The sequence below is a fragment of the Chiloscyllium plagiosum genome, chromosome 21, assembly GCF_004010195.1.
Source record: "Chiloscyllium plagiosum isolate BGI_BamShark_2017 chromosome 21, ASM401019v2, whole genome shotgun sequence".
In the NCBI taxonomy this organism is placed as follows: Eukaryota; Metazoa; Chordata; class Chondrichthyes; order Orectolobiformes; family Hemiscylliidae; genus Chiloscyllium; species Chiloscyllium plagiosum.
Genome location: NC_057730.1, coordinates 33,195,033 through 33,214,589, shown reverse-complemented (window position 1 = coordinate 33,214,589; position 19,557 = coordinate 33,195,033). Strand labels below are relative to the sequence as shown.

Below are 19,557 nucleotides of genomic sequence, written 5' to 3'. Positions count from 1 at the left end.
TCTGTACTGCCCTTTACATAAATTGATTCCATTGAGGTAGTAGTCTGCCTTCCTGTTTTTGCCATCAAAGTGGATAACCATTCATTTATCCACATTAAACTGCATCTGCCATGCATCTGCCCACTCACCTGACTTGTCCAGGTCACCCTGTAATCTCCTAACATCCTCCTCACATTTCACCCTGCCACTCAGCTTTGTATCATCAGCAAATTTGCTAATGTTATTGCTGGTACCATCTTCTATATCATTAACATATATTGTAAAAAGCTGCCATCTCAGTCCTGATCCCTGCGGTACCCCACTGGTCACTGCCTGCCATTCTGAAATGGAGCCGTTTATCACTACTCTTTGTTTCCTATCAGCCAATCAACTTTCAATCCAAGTTAGTACTTTGCCCCCAATACCATGCGCTCTAATTTTACTCACTAACCTCCTGTGTGGGACTTTATCAAAAGCTTTCTGAAAGTCTAGGTAGTTGAAACTTTATTGCTGGAACAGCACAGCAGGTCAGGCAGCATCCAGGGAACAGGAGATTCTAGGTACACTACATCTACTGGATCTCCCTCGTCCATCTTCAGAGTTACATCCTCAAAAAATTCCAGAAGATTAGTCAAGCATGATTTCCCCTTCATAAATCCATGCTGACTCTGACCTATCCTGTTACTACTATCCAGATGTGCCGTAATTTCATCCTTTATAATAGACTCCAACATCTTTCCCACCACTGAAGTCAAACTAACTGGTCTATAATTTCCTGCTTTCTCTCTCCCACCTTTCTTAAAAAGTGGTACATTAGCCACCCTCCAATCCGCAGGAACTGATCCCGAATCTATTGAACTCTGGAAAATAAGCACCAACGCATCCACAATTTCTCGAGCCACCTCCTTCATTACCCTGGGATGTAGACTATCAGGCCCTGGGGACTTATCAACCTTCAGACCTAACAGTCTCTCCAGCACTAATTCCTGGCAAATATAAATTCCCTTAAGTTCAGGTCCTTCAGCCACTGTTACCTCAGGGGGAATGCTTGTGTCTTCCCCAGTGAACATAGATCTGAAGTACCAATTCAATTCTTCTGCCATTTCTTTGTTCCCTGTAATATATTCCTCTGTTTCTGTCTTCAAGGGCTCAATTTTAGTCTTAACCATTTTTTTGCCTTTCACATACCTAAAAAAGCTTTTACTATCCTCTTTTATATTTTTGGCCAGTTTACCTTTGTACCTCATTTTTTCTCTGTGTATTTCCTTCTTAGTAATCTTGTTGTTTTTTAAAAGCTTCCCAGTCCTCCGTTTTCCCACTTATCTTTGCTATATTATACTTTTTCTCTTTTAACTTTATATGTTCCTTAACGTCCCTTGTCAGCCACGGCCACCCATGCCTCCTCCTGGGATCTTTCTTCCTTTTTGGAATGAACTGATCCTGCATCTTCTGCATTATACACAGAAATATCTGCCATTGTTCCTCCACTGTCATCCCTGCTAAGGTATTGCACCATTGAACTTTGGCCAACTCCTCCCTCATAGCACCATAGTTCCCTTTATTCAACAGAAATATTGTCACTTCCTATTGTACCCTCTCCCTCTCAAATTGCAGATTGAAGCTTATTGTATTATGGTCACTACTTCCCAATGGCTCCTTCACTTCGAGGTCCCTGATCAATTCTGGTTCGTTGCACAATACCAGACCCTGGTAGGCTCCAGCACAAGCTGTTTTAAGAATCCATCTCGGAGGCACTCCACAAAGTCTCTTTCTTGAGGCCCAATACCATCCTGATTCTCCCAGTCTACCTGCATGTTGAAATCCCCCATAACAACTGTAGTAACATCTTTGCGACAGGCCAATTTCAGCTCCTGATTCAACTTACATCCAACATCCAGACTACTGTTTGGGGGCCTGTAGATAACTCCCAAGAGGGTCTTTTTACCCTTAGAATTTCTCAGCTGTATCCACACTGACTCTACATCCCCTGATTCTAGGTCCCCCCGCGCAAGGAACTGAATATCATCCCTTACTAACATGGCCACCCCACCACCCTCTGCCCGTCAGTCTGTCCTTACGATAGCATGTGTAGCCTTGAATATTCATTTCCCAGGCCCTGTCCACTTGAAGCCACGTCTCAGTTATCCCCACAATATCGTATCCGCCAATTTCCAAAAGAGCCTCAAGCTCATCCATCTTATTTCTAATGCTTCGTATATAGTATTTTTAATTTGTAACTGCCCTCACCCTTCCCATCAACTCCTATTTCACTCAACCTTACAGCATGATCCCTTTTTGAGTTTTCTGCTTCATTGATACAGTTGTCTTTCTTGACTTCCCTTGTTCTAACTTTCCCTTCAAATTCCTTCTTAAACATCCCGTTTGCCCCTCCCCTCCCGCTACTTCGTGTACAATGGCATCATGAGACAAGGTTGCAAGAGGAAGCCTTTGTCCCCCAGCAACCAACTATGAGAGGCACCTGGACTCTCAAACGAACTAGGCATACCAGATCACAGATCTCCTGAAAAGTGATCAAATGGAATGTTGATGAATTGTGCAGCGTTATGATATGGTGCCATATGTATAGAGTCAATGTCATCCCGTACCTGAGGGATGCCAGCTGTGTTCATAAATCCAACTGTCAACTGCAGTATTGACCTTGTCTTAGGGTGGGGGAGGACAAAACAAATCTGTCTGGCCTTTCACAGATGGCAATGATCACTGTTCTAACACACTTATGGGTGCATGACTGAGAAATCCCACACAAGTCACCCATCACTCCATGGAAGGATCCAGTCATATAGAGATTTAGTGTTGCACTGAACTTCATAGCCATTAGGAGAGGATGGCGTCTCACTCCTGACCTCCCACTTCCCCTCCAGCTTCTGACACAGTTCAATTCATGTTCAGGGAAACTGCACCTCACTCATGGCCAGAAACCTCTGGGCCTCCTGAGCACCCCACGTATCCCGAGATGCCCAAACGCTGCAACTCTCCTAGCTGGGTGGTACTCATTCTCCATGGGGCTACTCTTGGACTTGTCATTGGTCCTGCTCCTCCTGCATCATCTTCACCTTCTTAGGTAGGCAGACACAGCATTCAACATACCAACGGTTGCATTAATCTCCGTTGAATGATCTAATTTGGGCAATAAGGAATGAAAGAATTTCTTAAATTTCCGAACAGTCGCCAATGGCCAACCTTGCAGTTGAGGAGTGAGCACACTTTACTATACAGTTGGAGATAATGGGGGACCATGTCTGTATTGGGTATCCTCACTCCACCTCAGCATGTACAGTAATCTGAAGGTGTCGCCCAATTAAGTGATGGTATGTCAGTAACAATGGGCTGCAGCATAACACCACTCTCGCAAATTACACCCAGATTAATCACTGAACCTGACACTGCATCCAGCACACACAACTGTGACACTTACACAACAGAGGAGTAGTAAAACATTTATGGCTCACACAGCACCCTTAGGAGTTGCACTAAAAGTGGTTTGCCTTAAGCCAACACTAGTCTTTTAGACCATCATTGCTAATGTTATTGATATACGCAGGCTCAATTTGCAAGTACCAATGGTATGTATTTAATCACCTCCGACAAGCATCTGAGTTCTAAGCATTCGAAATGGGCAATGTAATGATTGCAGATCCAATGTATGTGTTCAACAAATGGCAACTTTTTCCTTTTGTTCATTACAATGCATCAGCATCAAATAAATATGGATTCCACACTTGCAACCTTCAAACTGGCACATACTCCACCCACACTGGGCAATGTTGCAGCCATTTTTTTAAAAAAGCACTTTGCTTCTCAAGGAGGAATATTAAGGTTGGCAACATAGATCTTGCTGTCCACTGTCAACAGCTGGTTGCCACCAGCCAGGTAACCTTCATGTCCCTATGACCTAATACAAACCTGACAAACCATTTCAATACCCCCCAGCATCACACCACATTGTTGCCTACCCTGTTCCTTTAAATTTCCCATATGGAGATTATAGTGGTAGTCACAATTAATGACTCCCCTCCCATAACCAACCATGCTCTCCAATCCTGTTCAGAACACCCTGCATTTGACGTGCGAATCCCCTATCACTGTCCTTATCTCAACAACTTCATATGCTTCTGCTTTCACACCACCAAATCCTTCTATTAATGATCCCCAGAATCCTAACACTTCAGAAATATTAACAGGTGACACTCAGGGATGTATTCTCCCTGACCTGTGACTGACTCCAATGACTGCCTAGATACCCAACTGCTGTGTTTGCAACTTTCCAATTGACGATACGTGATTCCCCTGACTACCTGTGCTTGTTCTACAGGGCAGACTGCTGAACACTCCTGGCCTGCATTATGATAAACCTCCAGATCCTGATTGTCCAAAATGGACATCTGACCATGACAGAGCCAAAGGACTTGGCCCATGATGGCTCCAACACATCTTGACAGACAGCAACATCCCCCTTGACTTAACTGAACACTAGTCCCAACCAGTTTCAGCCAGGTTTGTTTGGTTGAATGAACATCCTGCTGCACAGACAGCTGGCACATGCTACATTGACATCCTCCTGTGCTGTACAGCAGGATGGCTCTCCCCATGTGCAAAACATTCAAAGATATTCAACATAAATGAAAAGCAGCCTTTGTGCGTTGTACTAAGGTGGCAACTAATGTGGGTGACACGGTGGCTCAGTGGTTAGCACTGCTGCCTCACAGCACCAGGGTCCCAGGTTTGATTCCGGCCTCGGGTGACTGTCTGTGTGAAGTTTGCACGTTCTCCTTGTGTCTGCATGGGTTTCCTCCGGGTGCTCCGGTTTCCTCCCACAGTCCAAAGATGTGCAGGTCAGGTGAATTGGCCACGCTAAATTGCACATAGTGTTAGGTGCATTGGTTGGAGTGAAATGGGTCTGGGTGGGTTACTCTTCGGAGGGTCAGTGTGGACTGGGTGGGCCAAAGGGCCTGTTTCCACACTGTAGGGAATCTAATCTAATCAGCCCCTTAGAATGACAGTCATGAGAGGGCAAAAGTGAGGATTGCAGCTGCTGTGCTTTTCCAGCACCACTCTAATCTAGACTCTAACAATCTAGCTGGACTGTAAATATATTAACAGACATGACAGGTCAATGATGCATTGCAAGGCAAGGGAAAGTATTGATCGCATAAAATGAGCGAGCACTAACAAAGCAAGGAAGCAGCTCTAAAATGCAACCTGTTCCAGTGTGAAAGGGTCCCTTTCCAAGTGTACAAAGTGCCCCTACTGTAGCCTTCTCGATGTTAGTTGCTGTTAAGTTCTGTTATGCACATCTGTGCTTGTAAGTGGCCAGACAATGTATCGGGGAAGTGTCATAATGGTTGGCAGATGCCAGATACCACTGTCTATGAAAATAGCTGTGTGTGACTTGTGGCCATGAATCATAATCTAAGCAGTTACTGCTCAGTGTCCATCCAAAATGGAAATCATTTGGGCCAAGCAGTGAGCTGAATCTTCACGTATTCTTTGTTAGGTGTTCCAAATGTCAAACTTGATTGGCAAGTTGACTAAAATGGGAGGGTAAGTATTAATAAGGCAAGTTATGGTGTTAACAAGGTATTTAACAAGCATTACTCCCCAACAATTGGCATCTCGAACTGCCTCATAAGAATCTCACCATGCTGCTTCTGAAAAGCATAAAAGACAAAGCAAGGTGACCTTGATGGGCCTTGCCACTCATAATCCGTCATACTTGTCACCATTGCTCCACGTCATTCACACCACTGTCAGATTCCATCCTGTAATACTCAATAATTCCAAAATAATGTCTGACAAAGTTTTCTAAGCATTCCATTGTTGAATTCTAGATGGTAAATTGTAAAAGCATTTTTATTTTCTCCAGTTACCAAAAGGATAAAATAGTTTTGATTCTCCAGCCTTAGAGAAGTCTGTTCTCAGAACGCTGGCTTTTTCTGTCATGAATATATCACGAGTCTGCTCATTTGATCTCATCTTTGGTCCAAAACAATAAGCAGACCAATGCAACCTAGAAATGATCCACATCCTCATTACGGATCATTGAGCAGAGAATGGAAAATCCAATTACGGCCACGAATACAGAGGCACATTTAGATCTTACCTACAGAAGATGGATTATCTTGCTGACAGAATTTCTCATATATTCCCACACTTTAACTTTAGACATAACCGGTGATTTTAAAATTTTGTACATATCAAAGAAGGAATGGTTCATGGAAAAACAGAAGTTTCCAATTAAATTACAGCTTTATCATTTTTTGCGTGTTCAATTTCCATATGCAGCTCAATAAATAGACTGTAATCCTAAGAAGTAGACAAAAAAAATGGACAAAAGAAAGAAATAGGACCAGAAGTAGATCATTTGGTCCCTTGAGCCTGCTCTGCCATTCAATATCATGACTGATCTGATTGCAAACTTCAGGACACTTCAGGTTACCCCACGTAACCCATGATAAGAATTGCAAAAATTAACAATTTACTGAGAAAAGAAATTCTTCAATATCTCTTGATTAAAGGTAAACCTCTGATTTTGATATTGCATTTCCGACTTCTAGATCCCTCCACAAGAGGAAACATTCGCTCAATATCTACCTGAAAATCGCCTTAGAACTTCATATGTTTCAGTCAAATCATCTCTCATACCTATCAGAAATTGAAAGGATAAGTCAATTTGCTAATTTTTTGTCCTCATGATTTTTGTGATTGTAATACAATCAGCCAGCTGACCTCAGAATATGAGGAAGCCCTGCCTGAGAGATATAAACAGGAGTGTCAGACATCCTGTTCATTCTGACAGCTGGCTCTGAGGGATCTGAATAAGTGTCAAGGACTCTCTACATGTAAATAAAGGGTGATGTGATGATGGGAATACCTGCCTCTGTGGAGTTATTTCAATGATAATCTCTTTAGCAATCTGGTGAACGTTATCTGAGCTGCACTCACTACAAATATATGCTCTGTAAATTTGGAGGCCAAAACTGTACGCATATTCTCGGTGTGATCCCACCAATGCCTTGTATAGGTGCAACATGACTTCCCTACTTGAACATTGCAAACCTTTGCATTAAAGGTCAACATTCCAGTTGCTTCCCTAATATTTTGCCAGTCCTGCATGCTGACCTTTTGGATTCATGGACAAGGATACGCAGCTCCCCCATACTGCAGCACACTGTAGTCTCCCTCCATTTAAATAATATTCTGCTTTTACATTCTTCCTGTCAAAGTGGAGAACATTCCCACATTGTACTATATCCGATCATTTCTTCCCCTGCGCACCCCCTCACCCCCATTCACATAACTCTATAAACTTTTGCATCAATATAAATCATAAATAGTTGAAGCCCCAGCACTGATCCCTTTGACAGTCCATCAATTAGTTTGTAAACCTGAAATGACTCATTTAACCTGTCTCTATGTTTCCTGTCAGGTAAACAATACCCCAGCATGCTTATGCTTACATTCAACAGCATGAGTTATTATTTTAATTTGTTACCGTTTATGTGGCACCTTACTGAATACATCTTGGATATGCAAATGCACTACTGTTACTGGTTCCCCTTCATCCTGTATGTTACATTTGAAAGAACGTGACTCCATTTGTCAAAAAACACTACTTCCCTTTCATGAAGCCGTGACTATATTTCGATTTCTATATGTCCTGCTTCAGAATGTGAAGTCGGTCGCACACCTCCCAATCATGCTGTATAAATGGACTCATGCTGACAATATTCCTCACTTCTTCTGGGCATAATAACTAAGATGATCCAATAGAAGCTCTTGAAATGACAAGCTTTGACATAACCAAGAGGTATACAATCTTTTTGTTGAATACGCCAATAATCAGAAGTAAATTATTTAAAATAATTGTTAAAACATATAGATAGGATATAAGAATTTCTTCACTCAGTTACTGGGATCTGGAATGCTGTATTTGAAAAGATGATGGAACTGTTTCCGTAAATAATTTTAACAGAGAGTTGGACAAGATACTTGTGGTTGAAGAACTTAAATTCAAGGATGTAGAATTAAGAATGACGGTACTTTGAAAGAGCATGCACAGATACAACAAATTGATTGGCTGCCTCCAGTTCTATAAGTTTCAATGATTCTAACCCAGAAAGCCAAGCAAACAAACAAAACATGAGGTCAGAATAACAAAGAACAACAATGGGAAAGAGGTCTGCACATAAACACTGAAATACATGTAATGAATGAGAAAGATTAATTCCAACAACAAGCAATGAACATTTGGAATGATGGGGGTCAAAGAGTCACAGATAGAGTCGTAGAAATGCACAGCGTAGAACAGATATCCTAAATTAATCTAGTCCAATTTGCTAGCATTTGGCCCATATTCCTCTAAACCCTTCCTATTTATATACACATCAGATACCTTTTAAATGTTGTAATTGTACCAGCCTCCACCAATTCCTTTGGCAGTTCATTCCATGCACGCATTACGCTCTGCGTGAAAATGTTGCCCCTTAGGTCCCTTTTATATCTATCCCCTCTCACCCTAAACCTATGCTCTCTAGTTCTGGATACCCCCACCCCAGGAAAAAGACTTTATCTATTTATCTTACCCATGCCCCTCATGATTTTATAAACCTCTATAAAGTCACCCCTCAGCCTCTGACGCTCCAGGGAAAACAGTCCCAGCCTATTCAGCCTCTCCCTGAGGCTCAAGCCCTCCAACCCTGGCAACATCCTTGTAAATCTTTTCTGAACCCTTTCATGTTTCACAACATTCTTCCGATAGGAGGGAGACCAGAAACTAATTGGCCAAAGACAAAACAGGTGACAGAACAGGTATGGAAAAGGAATCTGGGTAAGGTGTAAAGAGAGTTGTCAACTTGCCATCTTTCACCCAAATTAAATTTCAAATTATCCTCAACACATCACCAAATACAGGTAAGTCACAACATATTGATGAAGAAAACAATTAGAGGTAGATGTTGTTTGATGATTTGATGCCAATCACGGGTTATTTTTAGTTGTCAAACCAGACACGCGTGGTTTGAGACTGACACAGTTGGAATGAATTAAAAATCACACAATACCAGGTTATAGTCCAACAGATTTATTTGGAAGCACTAGCTTTCGAAGCACTGTTTCATCACCTATAATGTGGTGTTGTGTGATTTTTAACTTTGTCCACCTTGGGAAAAGATCTGCCACCCTGCTAACCAATAATAGGCCCACAAAAGCAAACTTGGCCAAACTGTACCAAAAACACCCAGAATGCCTCAGCAGGGACCAAGCAGGCTGACAAGCAAAACTAGACAGCACTCGCAGACAAGGGAATATACTTCAAGCACCCACTAACAATAACAGAGCACCATTGCTATCCAAAAGCTCCGAGGGCAGCTTCACAACCCAGCAATACCAAAGCCACACAAAGAACAGGTCAGACAGAGAGGCACCACCAAAAGCATTGCCCCCAGGACAGGACAATGGAAGCACCTCATCACTTCAGAGGAGACATTAGCACCTACCTGCTAAGAAGAATGGAAGTTCCGAAACCATTGATACTGTCAGGATGTTGCTTTGTGTAGAGCATTAGGACATTCCTCCGATAACTGTTTTCCGATTAGCATCATTGTAACTAAATTACTCCACTTCTAGATACATTCCTAGAACACTGTATTTTACCCATTTCTAATTCGCCTCATTGTACAGGGTAATTATAAAATCTGGCTTCTTTCTCAGATCGAGGAAGAGAAATTCTGATCTACCTGTACAGACTGTCAGTTCTGTGTCAGCCTAGTCAATTTCTCTTCCAGCTATATCACTTGTAATAAACAGAATGTCAATTTCACCCGATCTGGTTTTGTGGTCTCTATTGGGCAAATTTCTCTGACACCACCCCAGTCCACACCAGCTCCTCCACATCACAATTAGAATGAGTTTTCAACATTTCATCAGGAAATTGGTTGAAAATTCAATCTATCCAGGAAGAAGGTAAATTTATTTAACAGGATGCTGATTAATAATAACATAACATTTTGTTATCAAATGAAATAATGCTTGCATAAATGGGTGTCTTTGCTCTAAACACAAAACAATACTTGGATCGATCTGATCATTGTTCTTTTAGGAAACTGTGCAAGGGGCAAAACAATTTGCACACTGTTAACTTCCAAGGGCAAGTGGAATTCTCTCACAATTTTAAGGCTGAACTATTTGCTTTAAACCTACCATTCCTGGATTGGTTTCTGAATGCATTTAAACCAATTTTCCATTGTCTGACCTCAGGAGTTAATCTAGGATGAGGCAAGGAAATTACTGTGACATATTACATTGATACTGTGGAAGAGAAACTATATAGTGGAGATTGCCAAGCACTTAGATAATGAATACTGTCATTTCACCCAACCCACTCATGGCAAAAGGAAGTTTTCAAACAATGTTTTGTTTTGTAATGCTTCTGTGAAATGCATTAGAATATTTTATTTCATAAATGGTGCTACATAAAATACATTGTTGTTATTACTGTAAATCACCATGTGACGAAGAGTCACATAAGTGCAGAAATGGAACTAGTTCACTTTGTGAACTTGAAGTGGGTTAAGGAACTGATACAGAAAAGATAATTTTAGAAAGGAATGGTATATTCATGACACACTACCTACAGAAAGAGGTTTCCAAACCATCATTTTACTAGCAGCAAACCACAACATACTTTGTCCAGCACATAAGATACATCAAAAAAGGTAAACAGGAATAGGATCTAATTATTCCACACCACAAAAATATAAGTAATATTATTAAAACAAAATTACACTGTCCTGTTAAATTTGTATTTGAGATATATTAGGCTAACTGGATCATTAGGTAAAGGAGAATGACCATTCCAACTGCTAACATGAAATTAATAATGATCAGGCAAAGCAGCTGGGAGATCCAATAGTGTGTTTCTGAAAAATAATAATATCATGCAGTCCAAATCAAGTGAAACATAAACAATTGTTTATAACATTTTTCAACACCACTTAACGTAACGAATTTCATTAGACATCTACAGACAATACTAAAATGAATCTCCTCCATCTCTTGATCAAGTATATCAAAAATTAGTATAGAACCAGCCAGGGCTAACCTCAGCACAGTTGTAATAGCTGGTACTGATTTTGTCTTGTACGTCTGCTCCCCAGGCCACACAAAACATGAGGGGATAAAAATCTTTGTGAATTGGCTGTTTGCTGTTAGCCGTAAGGCCTCCTTTGTAGAATAGTTCAGATGCAAGACTAATGAAAGAAAAGCAAGAAAAGATTAAATTGGCATATGGTAACAAGATAAAAGAGCTATTCAATAGCCATAAGTATAAATCCATTAGTGTATTTCTGAAAAATAACAATCTCATGAAACAGAGAAACTCAACAAGTCTAGTAACATGTGTGAAGAGAGAAACACAGTTAAAGTGATATCCAATGACTCTTTCGGAATTACAATGCTGAGTTAATCAAGCTCTTTCTATCTTTATTTCAAATTGCCAACATCTGCAGTATTTTGCTTTTATATGATACATAAAGTCTCTCACTAAATGAAGGGCATTTGCTCAAAGTCCACATAGAAATATCAACCAGACCAGAGTAATAGGAGGCAACATCAAGCAAATACAACTAAATGGAACTCAGATAGAGCTCTAGATTGTGTATTGCTTCATTTACAAAGCCCATTAAATTTAATCCTATTTCAACAAAGGATATACAGGTGAGCATTTGTATGGATTATCCAATGGGGATCAATTTTGGACAAGAATAAAACAGATCATACTATTCACTCACTTTTAAAAGACAGATATGTTCAATTATTTTATGCCCTTCACTTTGAAACTTATAGCTATTTCCAAGTCTACAACAAGAAATGGGAAAATTATAGGGGTATATGTTAGCAATAATAATAAAGAATGAAATCACTTCAATGCTAGGAGAGGATATGATAAGAGATGTATAGGCAGTGGAGATCTTATGGGATAAATTAAGATACAGAAAAGGACTTAAACCAATAATCGGATTAAAAATACGTCCCTGATAATAGCAGTGAAGTTGCAACATGGATTGATGCTGAGAGAAGACAGGCATATGGCAGAGGCTTGGTGGTTTTAATGGAGTAATTTAACTCCTATAGTCTGGTACAAATGAGGCCATATCAGAAGGTTGGTGAACTTCTTTATCGAGGATAGTTTTATCAAACACTGGGTGGAGTTTTCTAGTCTCAGAGAAGGCAAGTGGAATAGTGAGCTTAATTGAGCAGGAGTCAAAAATCAGATTCTTGCATCAAGATTAACGTTAGCACTTAAGATCTCCCTCCATAAAAGCTGAGTTGACCTTCTTGCGAACAGAGGTCAAGAACCTCATCTGCATGCATTTTCATCTCATGAACTGCACAATTGATTGGAATAAACCTTGCTTTCCTAATTAACTTCTGCCCAGTCAAGATTCTTGTACTTCAGATACTTGATTGTGTATAAGACCTTTGGCTTCCAGACCAGATAAGTTATTGGCCTTTTCTCCTTCTTGTGTTCACTGTCTTCACTTCTGCTGAAACTTAACAAATGCATTAGCCAGCTACAGGAGGACCAAGACAAGTTGCATCCCTGGGCCATTATAAAACCAAACTGGCGAACGGTAAGGGAACAGAGAGTACTTCAGAATGGTAACTTGGCACAGAAAACAAATCAGCAGCTTGTGGCTGTAGGGCATAGTTAGGTGACAATGTGAAAGTGCTTGTAAATGTGGCTGTGAATGATTCTGTGCTGCACCAACATCAGAGGTGGCGCATTTTCCTGCAGCACGTGTCGGAAATATTTTATATGTGGATGAAGGATATGGTGATCTATGAACAGAAAGGGTGAAGCATTATTACTGTGGGAAAGTAGATTCATGTCAGTTAGGGAGATCTCCCATAGTGAGTCAAGGAGTGAGCAATTTCGAGCCTGGGTTGTTGGCCATGGTCAGTCAGACAATTGGTCCAAATAAGGTCAGGAGCTCCTCACCATTCCAGTGAACTGAGCCATGGTCAACCGAGGAAGTCAAATAAAATCAGTCCAGGCTTTTCAGGTTGGTCAGTCAGGGATGTACTGAGGGATGAACCATAGTCAGTGGGTGGGATCTGGGGGCTCGGTAACAGTTATACAGGGAGATGTTGTTGCTGCTGTCCATGCAGTCATTGAAGCCGCGGGCAATCCAAGTCTTGGGACCGGCCTGTCAGATGGGGCAACTAAACATTATAGGACAGAATCTGGTGGATAAGATAAAGGAGCATACAGTCTTGAAAGGGAGGTTGGGTGGGGAGTCAAGGAGCCAAGAGATGTTTCTGGTCTACATGTGGGAAGAGTACAGGGCCAGCTTGAGTATTAGGAGCTTGACTGTGAAGGGCTCCAAGTGTAAAATGGTGAGCAACAGTGAGATAGAGTATAATTGGGAAGGTAGAACAGCAGAAGAAGTCCAGAACAGGGTGGACATATCCGAGGGAAGCTGCACCTGACTACAGTTAACACAAATTCTGAAGTTACAGTCTTGATCCAAAAATGCGCTAATGTGCTTTCAATTTTGAGAAGGCTACATCCAAAATGGGAGAGATTAGTAACTGCTTTTTAGAAAGGGGATGGGTCTGTTGGCTGGAATGTGTGGCTAACTAAAGGGCTGGGGTAACTGAGAGAAGGTGCAAGACATTGGACGCTTTCTATTTGTATTATAATACAAACACTTTTGGAAAAATAGATCAGAAGCTGAACACATCACAGCAAATGTCTCAAATATGTACAGCTGTCTAATTGAGAATAAAAGGCCATACTGTAATATACATTGAAGTAAAAGAAGAGCCAAAATTCCGACCCTCTTCACATAGCCAGTGTCTTGAAATGCAGGACAAGTAAACAAATTTGATTTATTATCTCAAATATTACTGTTATTTTTATTTTTATCAGAACCCCAATGATTATTCAATGTTCTACAAATGTTTTGTACCAAGGACACAACGTTACCTTTGTAGAACAACATAAATAAACTCAGTTAAAAATCACACAACACCAGGTTATAGTCCAACAGGTTTAATTGGAAGCACACGAGCTTCCAATCAAACCTGTTGGACTATAACCTGGTGTTGTGTGATTTTTAACTTTGTACACCCCAATACAACACCGGCATTATCTAGTGGAACAGAACTCTGAGGATAGCCAAAGGCCAATCATTGAGGACATCCCATAGGCTGACGTTTACAGCCTTCATAACTACAAAAGGAATAAAGGGAGGGAAACTACCTCAGCAGGGAAAAACTACAAAGATCATTGTGGGGTGACACCAGAGGGCTAAATTTTCACTCCTTCTCGCCCAAAATCCCATTCAGTGGTGGATCAACTACAACATTAATAGGGCTTTAGTCATAGTGTAAATGTTCTCTGTTCAATCCAAAACAGCAACAAAATTTATCTTGTGTATAATTATTTTCCTTTTGTTTGAGATTTTGTTTCTCTCTGTGGAGAAGCCAGCTGGGGTAACTGTGAGAAGGTGCAAGGCATTTGATGCTTTCTATTTGTACAATATAAACATTATGGAAGCGGCAGATCAGAAGTTGAACACATCACAGCAAATGTCCCAAATGTGTACAGCTGTCTAATTGAGAGTAAAAGGCTATACTGGGGTAATATATACTGGAGTAAAAGAAGAGCCCAAAAGTCCAACCCTTTTCATATAGCTAGTGTGTTGAAGGGCAGGACAAGTCAACATATATGATTTGCTATCTCAAAGGTTATTTTTATTTGACTAACATTACAGTTCCACCTACAGCCATAAGTTCACATTAATATTGGCAACTTAAAAGTTCCAAAGTGGAGGCAGAATAGCAGGGCTATGTGCGGATTCTTATAAAGGGCTCATTTGCTCTCATCTACTTTCTTTTCACTTCTGTTCTGTTTCTTTTATTTTTTCTTTAAGTTTTCTTTTCTTTGGTAGGTTAGTCGGCAGCATTGGCACAGTTGCAAAAACGGAGTGTGTGGGGAGTGGCAGCAGCCTCCCAGTGGTCAGGCGTGGCAGAAGCAAGGACATCCTCCCAGCATTGGGAGCAGGTCACAGCAGTGGCATAGCTCCTCCAGCAATTGGTGGCAGCAGACTCTTCAACATGGAGGCACCAAAAAGGTGATATTTTGGTGGTGGCCAGCCGGGTGGTATGGTAGCGGAGCCAGGGACTCCTGATTGCAAAAGACCCAGAGCAGGGACTCCTAGTGCTGGCGAGGCGGCAACAGAATGGTATGCCCAGAGCAGGGACTCCTGATTATTCACGAGGTGGTAGCAGCAGAGCCAGGTTTTCTTGGATGTGGAGCTAGTGTGGATTCAGCATGGGACTTGGCAGCAGTGAGATGGATCAGTGGTGCTGGAAGAGCACAGCAATTCAGGCAGCATCCGAGGACAGGCAAAATCGACGTTTCGGGCAAAAGCCCTTCATCAGGACCGTCGATTTTGCCTGTCCTCAGATGCTGCCTGAATTGCTGTGCTCTTCCAGCACCACTGATCCAGAATCTGGTTTCCAGCATATGCAGTCATTGTTTTTACAGCAGTGAGATGGGCCCAGTGGTGAAGAGATGGCACCTAAACAGTGACAACTCCTACGTTGATGGGTCCGTTGCAGGCAGCAAAGCAGTGAAGGAAGATTGCTGGCACGTGTTGCTGGTGAACCAACACAGGACTCATGGTGGAGGCAAGAATGAAGATAAACTCTCTTTCAGTTATATCGTTTTGCTCTTTACTCTTTTTATTTTTAAACTATTCAAAATGATGCCAGCTTGTGGTGATTGGTGAAGATTTTCACTATTTTACTGCATTATTCACTGTAAAATGCAAGTGACAAATCATTCACTTTGAAAAATTTGAAACTAAGCCCAACGTACAATTAAACTGTTAATTTTATTTTAAATGCAATATTGTAATTTACTCATTGATTTTTGTAATATAGTAATACTATGCTAACCACACTTATAAAATCAGAGTTATACAGCATGTGAACAGACCCTTCAGTCTAACACATCCATGTTGACCAATCTGACCTCGTCTCATTTACCAGCATTTGGCCCCTAATCCTCTAAACCCTTACTAATCATATATCCATCCAAGTGAATTTTAAATGTTGTAATTGTACCAGCCTCCAACACCTCCTCTGGCAGCTCATTCCATACAAGCACCACCCTCAGCATGAGAAAGTTACCCCTCAGGTCCCTTTTAAATCTCTCCCTTCTCAGCTTAAATCTATGCTCTCTACTTTGGATTCCCCCGCCTTGGAAAAGGACTTTGGCTATTAACCTAAACTATGCCCATCATGATGTTATAAACCTCGAAGGTCACTGCTCAGCCTCCAAAGCTCCAGGGCAAAAGCAAATCACAGCATACTTAACGTCTCCCTATAATTCAAATCTTCCAGTCCTGGCAACATCCTTGTAAATCCTTTCTGCACAGTTGTGTACAATGTTGCCTACACAGTTGTACACAACTCTGTTTAATAACATCTTTCCTCGAGGAGGGCCATCAAAATTGTATGCAGTATTCTAAAAGTGGTCTCACCAATATCTTGTACAGCTGCAACATGACATTCCAACTCCTTTTCTCAATGGTCTGACCAATCAAGGAAAGCATGCCAACTGCCTCTTTTTTTAAACACTCTATCTGTGACTCCTCTTTCAAGGAACTGTGCACCTACACCCATAGGTCTCTTTGTTCTGCAATACTCCCCAGGGCCCTACCATTCACTGTACAAGTCCTGCCCTGGTTTGTCTTACCAAAATGAAACACCTCACATTTATCTAAATTAAAATCCATCTGCCACTCCTTGGTTCATTAGCCTGTCTGATCAAGGTTTCATTGTACTCTGAGGTAATTTTTTCACTGTCGACTACACCATCTAGCTGAGGAACGAATACCACCAGTGAATTCCAGCTGTTTTGGCATCAATTAAGCTATTCCCCAGCCTGCACTGAATTTCTTTGTTTCCACCTGAACCTGTTTCTCTGGGCTCAACCAACAAGGGTGTTGTTTTATCAGCACCAAGTCCCCTCAGTCCACATCATGTCCAGTTAACATTGAATATCTGGGTGTACCTTCAAATATTTCCTTATTCTTCCGTAGTAACTTTACAAGATCTTCCCATTGTCCTTCCTCTAAGTATGAAAACAGTGTTTAACTATCCCAGCAATTCTCTATTGCAAGTCAAATTGTAAAAGGTTCACTTTGTGAAGGGTCAACTTCACTCTTACTGTCTTTGTCATCTTCCAGTATTCTTATCACCAGATGCACTTGTTCCTTTTTATCCTCTTTCCTGTGATGATTCTGCTTCAATATGTTTATATAACATAATTAAATCTTTCTCCTCATCAGGAATATTTAGCAGATAAGTCACTTTAATTAATTTTTCTTCCAACTCCTAACTGCCTTGTAAATACCTTGTAAAAAAATCATTCTGCAAAGGCAATAAACTAAGACATTGTTTTAATGTATCAGGAATATTTAGCAGATAAGTCACTTTAATTAATTTTTCTTCCAACTCCTAACTGCCTTGTAAATACCTTGTAAAAAAAATCATTCTGCAAAGGCAATAAACTAAGACATTGTTTTAATGTTTTATAACCAAACTGCTGATAATATGCTGGAAACCCTTAGATAAACTTAGAATCCTGGTCAGATTGTACTTGTTGTTGGTGTCAGTCACTGTGAAGGACCTATCAGTGCATATTTTAAAAATCCTATAGCAAAATTTCCCAAATTTTGAGCAGAAATACAAAATGGAAATGCATACAAGTATATTAAAAATTAAATTATCTAAATGTACCAATAATGAGATGCCCAGATGTAACTGCTGGCAAGATAAGTAAACAAACATAACATTTTTGGGTTAATGACTGCATTGCAAATTGGGCAGAATGTTATGTGAACTCGTTCTGTACTAGCTCACCAATATTACAAGCATTAAATTCCAGACTGTCACCTGATATGGAACTGTGGGAAATCATGCCAGACGAGACATGATTGAGTTTTTTGAAGAAATAACAAAGAGAACTGATGAAGGCAGAGCGGTAGATGTGATGTATATGGACTTCAGTAAGGCGTTTGACAAGGTTCCTCATGGGAGACTGGTGAGCATGGTTAGATCACATGGAATACAGGAAGAATTAGCCATTTGGATAGAGAACTGGCTCAAAGGTAGAAGACAGAGGGCGGTGGTGGAGATTTGCTTTTCAGACTGGAAGCCTGTGACCAGTGGTGTGCTACAAAGATCGGTGCTAGGTCCACTACTTTTCATCATTTATATAAATGATTTGGATGTAAACATAGGAGGTGTAGTTAGTAAGTTTGCAGATGACACCAAAATTGGAGGTGTAGTGGACAGCGAAGGTTACCTCAGAATACGAGTTCTTGATCTGATGGGCAAATGGGCTGAAGAGTGGCAGATGGAGTTTAATTTAGATAAAGGTGAAGTGCTGCATTTTGGAAAAGCAAGTCAAAGCAGGAGTTATACACTGAATTGTAAGGTCCTAGGGAGTGTTGCTGAACAAAGACACCTTGGAATGCAGGTTCATTGTTCCTTGAAAGTAGAGTTGCAGGTAGATAGGATAGTGAATAAGGCGCTTGGTATGCTTTCCTTTATTGGTCAGAGCATACAGTATAGAAGTTGGGAGGTCATGTTGCGGCTGTACAGGACATTGGTTAGGCCACTTTTGGAATATTGCGTGCAATTCAGGTCTCCTTCCAATCGGAAGAATGTTGTGAAACTTGAAAGCGTCCAGAAAAGATTCACAAGGATGTTGCCAGGGTTGGAGGATTTGAGCTATATGGAGGGACTTAATAGGCTGAGAGGTGACCTGATAGAGGTTTTTAAATCATGAAGGACATGGATAGGATAAACAGGCAAGGTCTTTTTCCTGGGGTGAGGGAGTCCAGAACTAGATAGCATAGGTTTAGGGTGAGAGGGGATTGAAATAAAAGGGACTTAAGGGGCAACTTTTTCATGCAGAGGGTGGTGCATGTATGGAATGAGCTGCCACAAGAAGTGGAGGAAGCTGGTACAACTACAGCATTTAAAAGGTGTCTGCATGGGTATATGAATAGGAAGGGTTTAGAGGGATATCGGCCTCGTGCTGACAAATGGAACTCGATTAGGTTAGGATATCTGGTTGGCGTGGACGAACTGGACCGAAGGGTCTGTTTCCATGTGTACATCTGTGTGAGTCTTTGACTCTACTGTTAACAACAAGAGAAGAACTGACTCTGTCCAAACCAACAAGAAGGCTGGAGTGATAAAAACATTGATTCTTGATGTGGGAGGCCAACAGATCAATGGAGTTGTCAGATAGAAAATAAGAGCAAGCCTAGATGGAATAGATTCAATGCCACAGTAGCCTTTTCTTTCCACTCCTGAATTTAAGTTGGTTTCCTCTTGGTTTCTGGTTTTACAGCAGTAGTTGGAAGTTTCAGATCTTTGTGACTGGCCAACTGTCATCAGATACCATAAACAGAAATCAGACCAAAATATTGAAAATATCCTTTGAAGTAGCTGTTCCATCTCAAGAAGAAC

At 41.0% G+C, this 19,557-nt stretch overlaps 1 protein-coding gene across 1 annotated transcript in view; it reads right to left on the bottom strand.

The window, feature by feature from the left end:
- Positions 1–19,557, bottom strand: part of LOC122560734 (probable helicase with zinc finger domain) — a 396,873-nt gene that overhangs the window by 202,871 nt on the left and 174,445 nt on the right. The window contains exon 19 of the mRNA XM_043711726.1: positions 11,099–11,246. Within this exon, the coding sequence (XP_043567661.1) occupies positions 11,099–11,246 (148 nt within the window). The remainder of the gene's footprint in view (positions 1–11,098; positions 11,247–19,557) is intronic.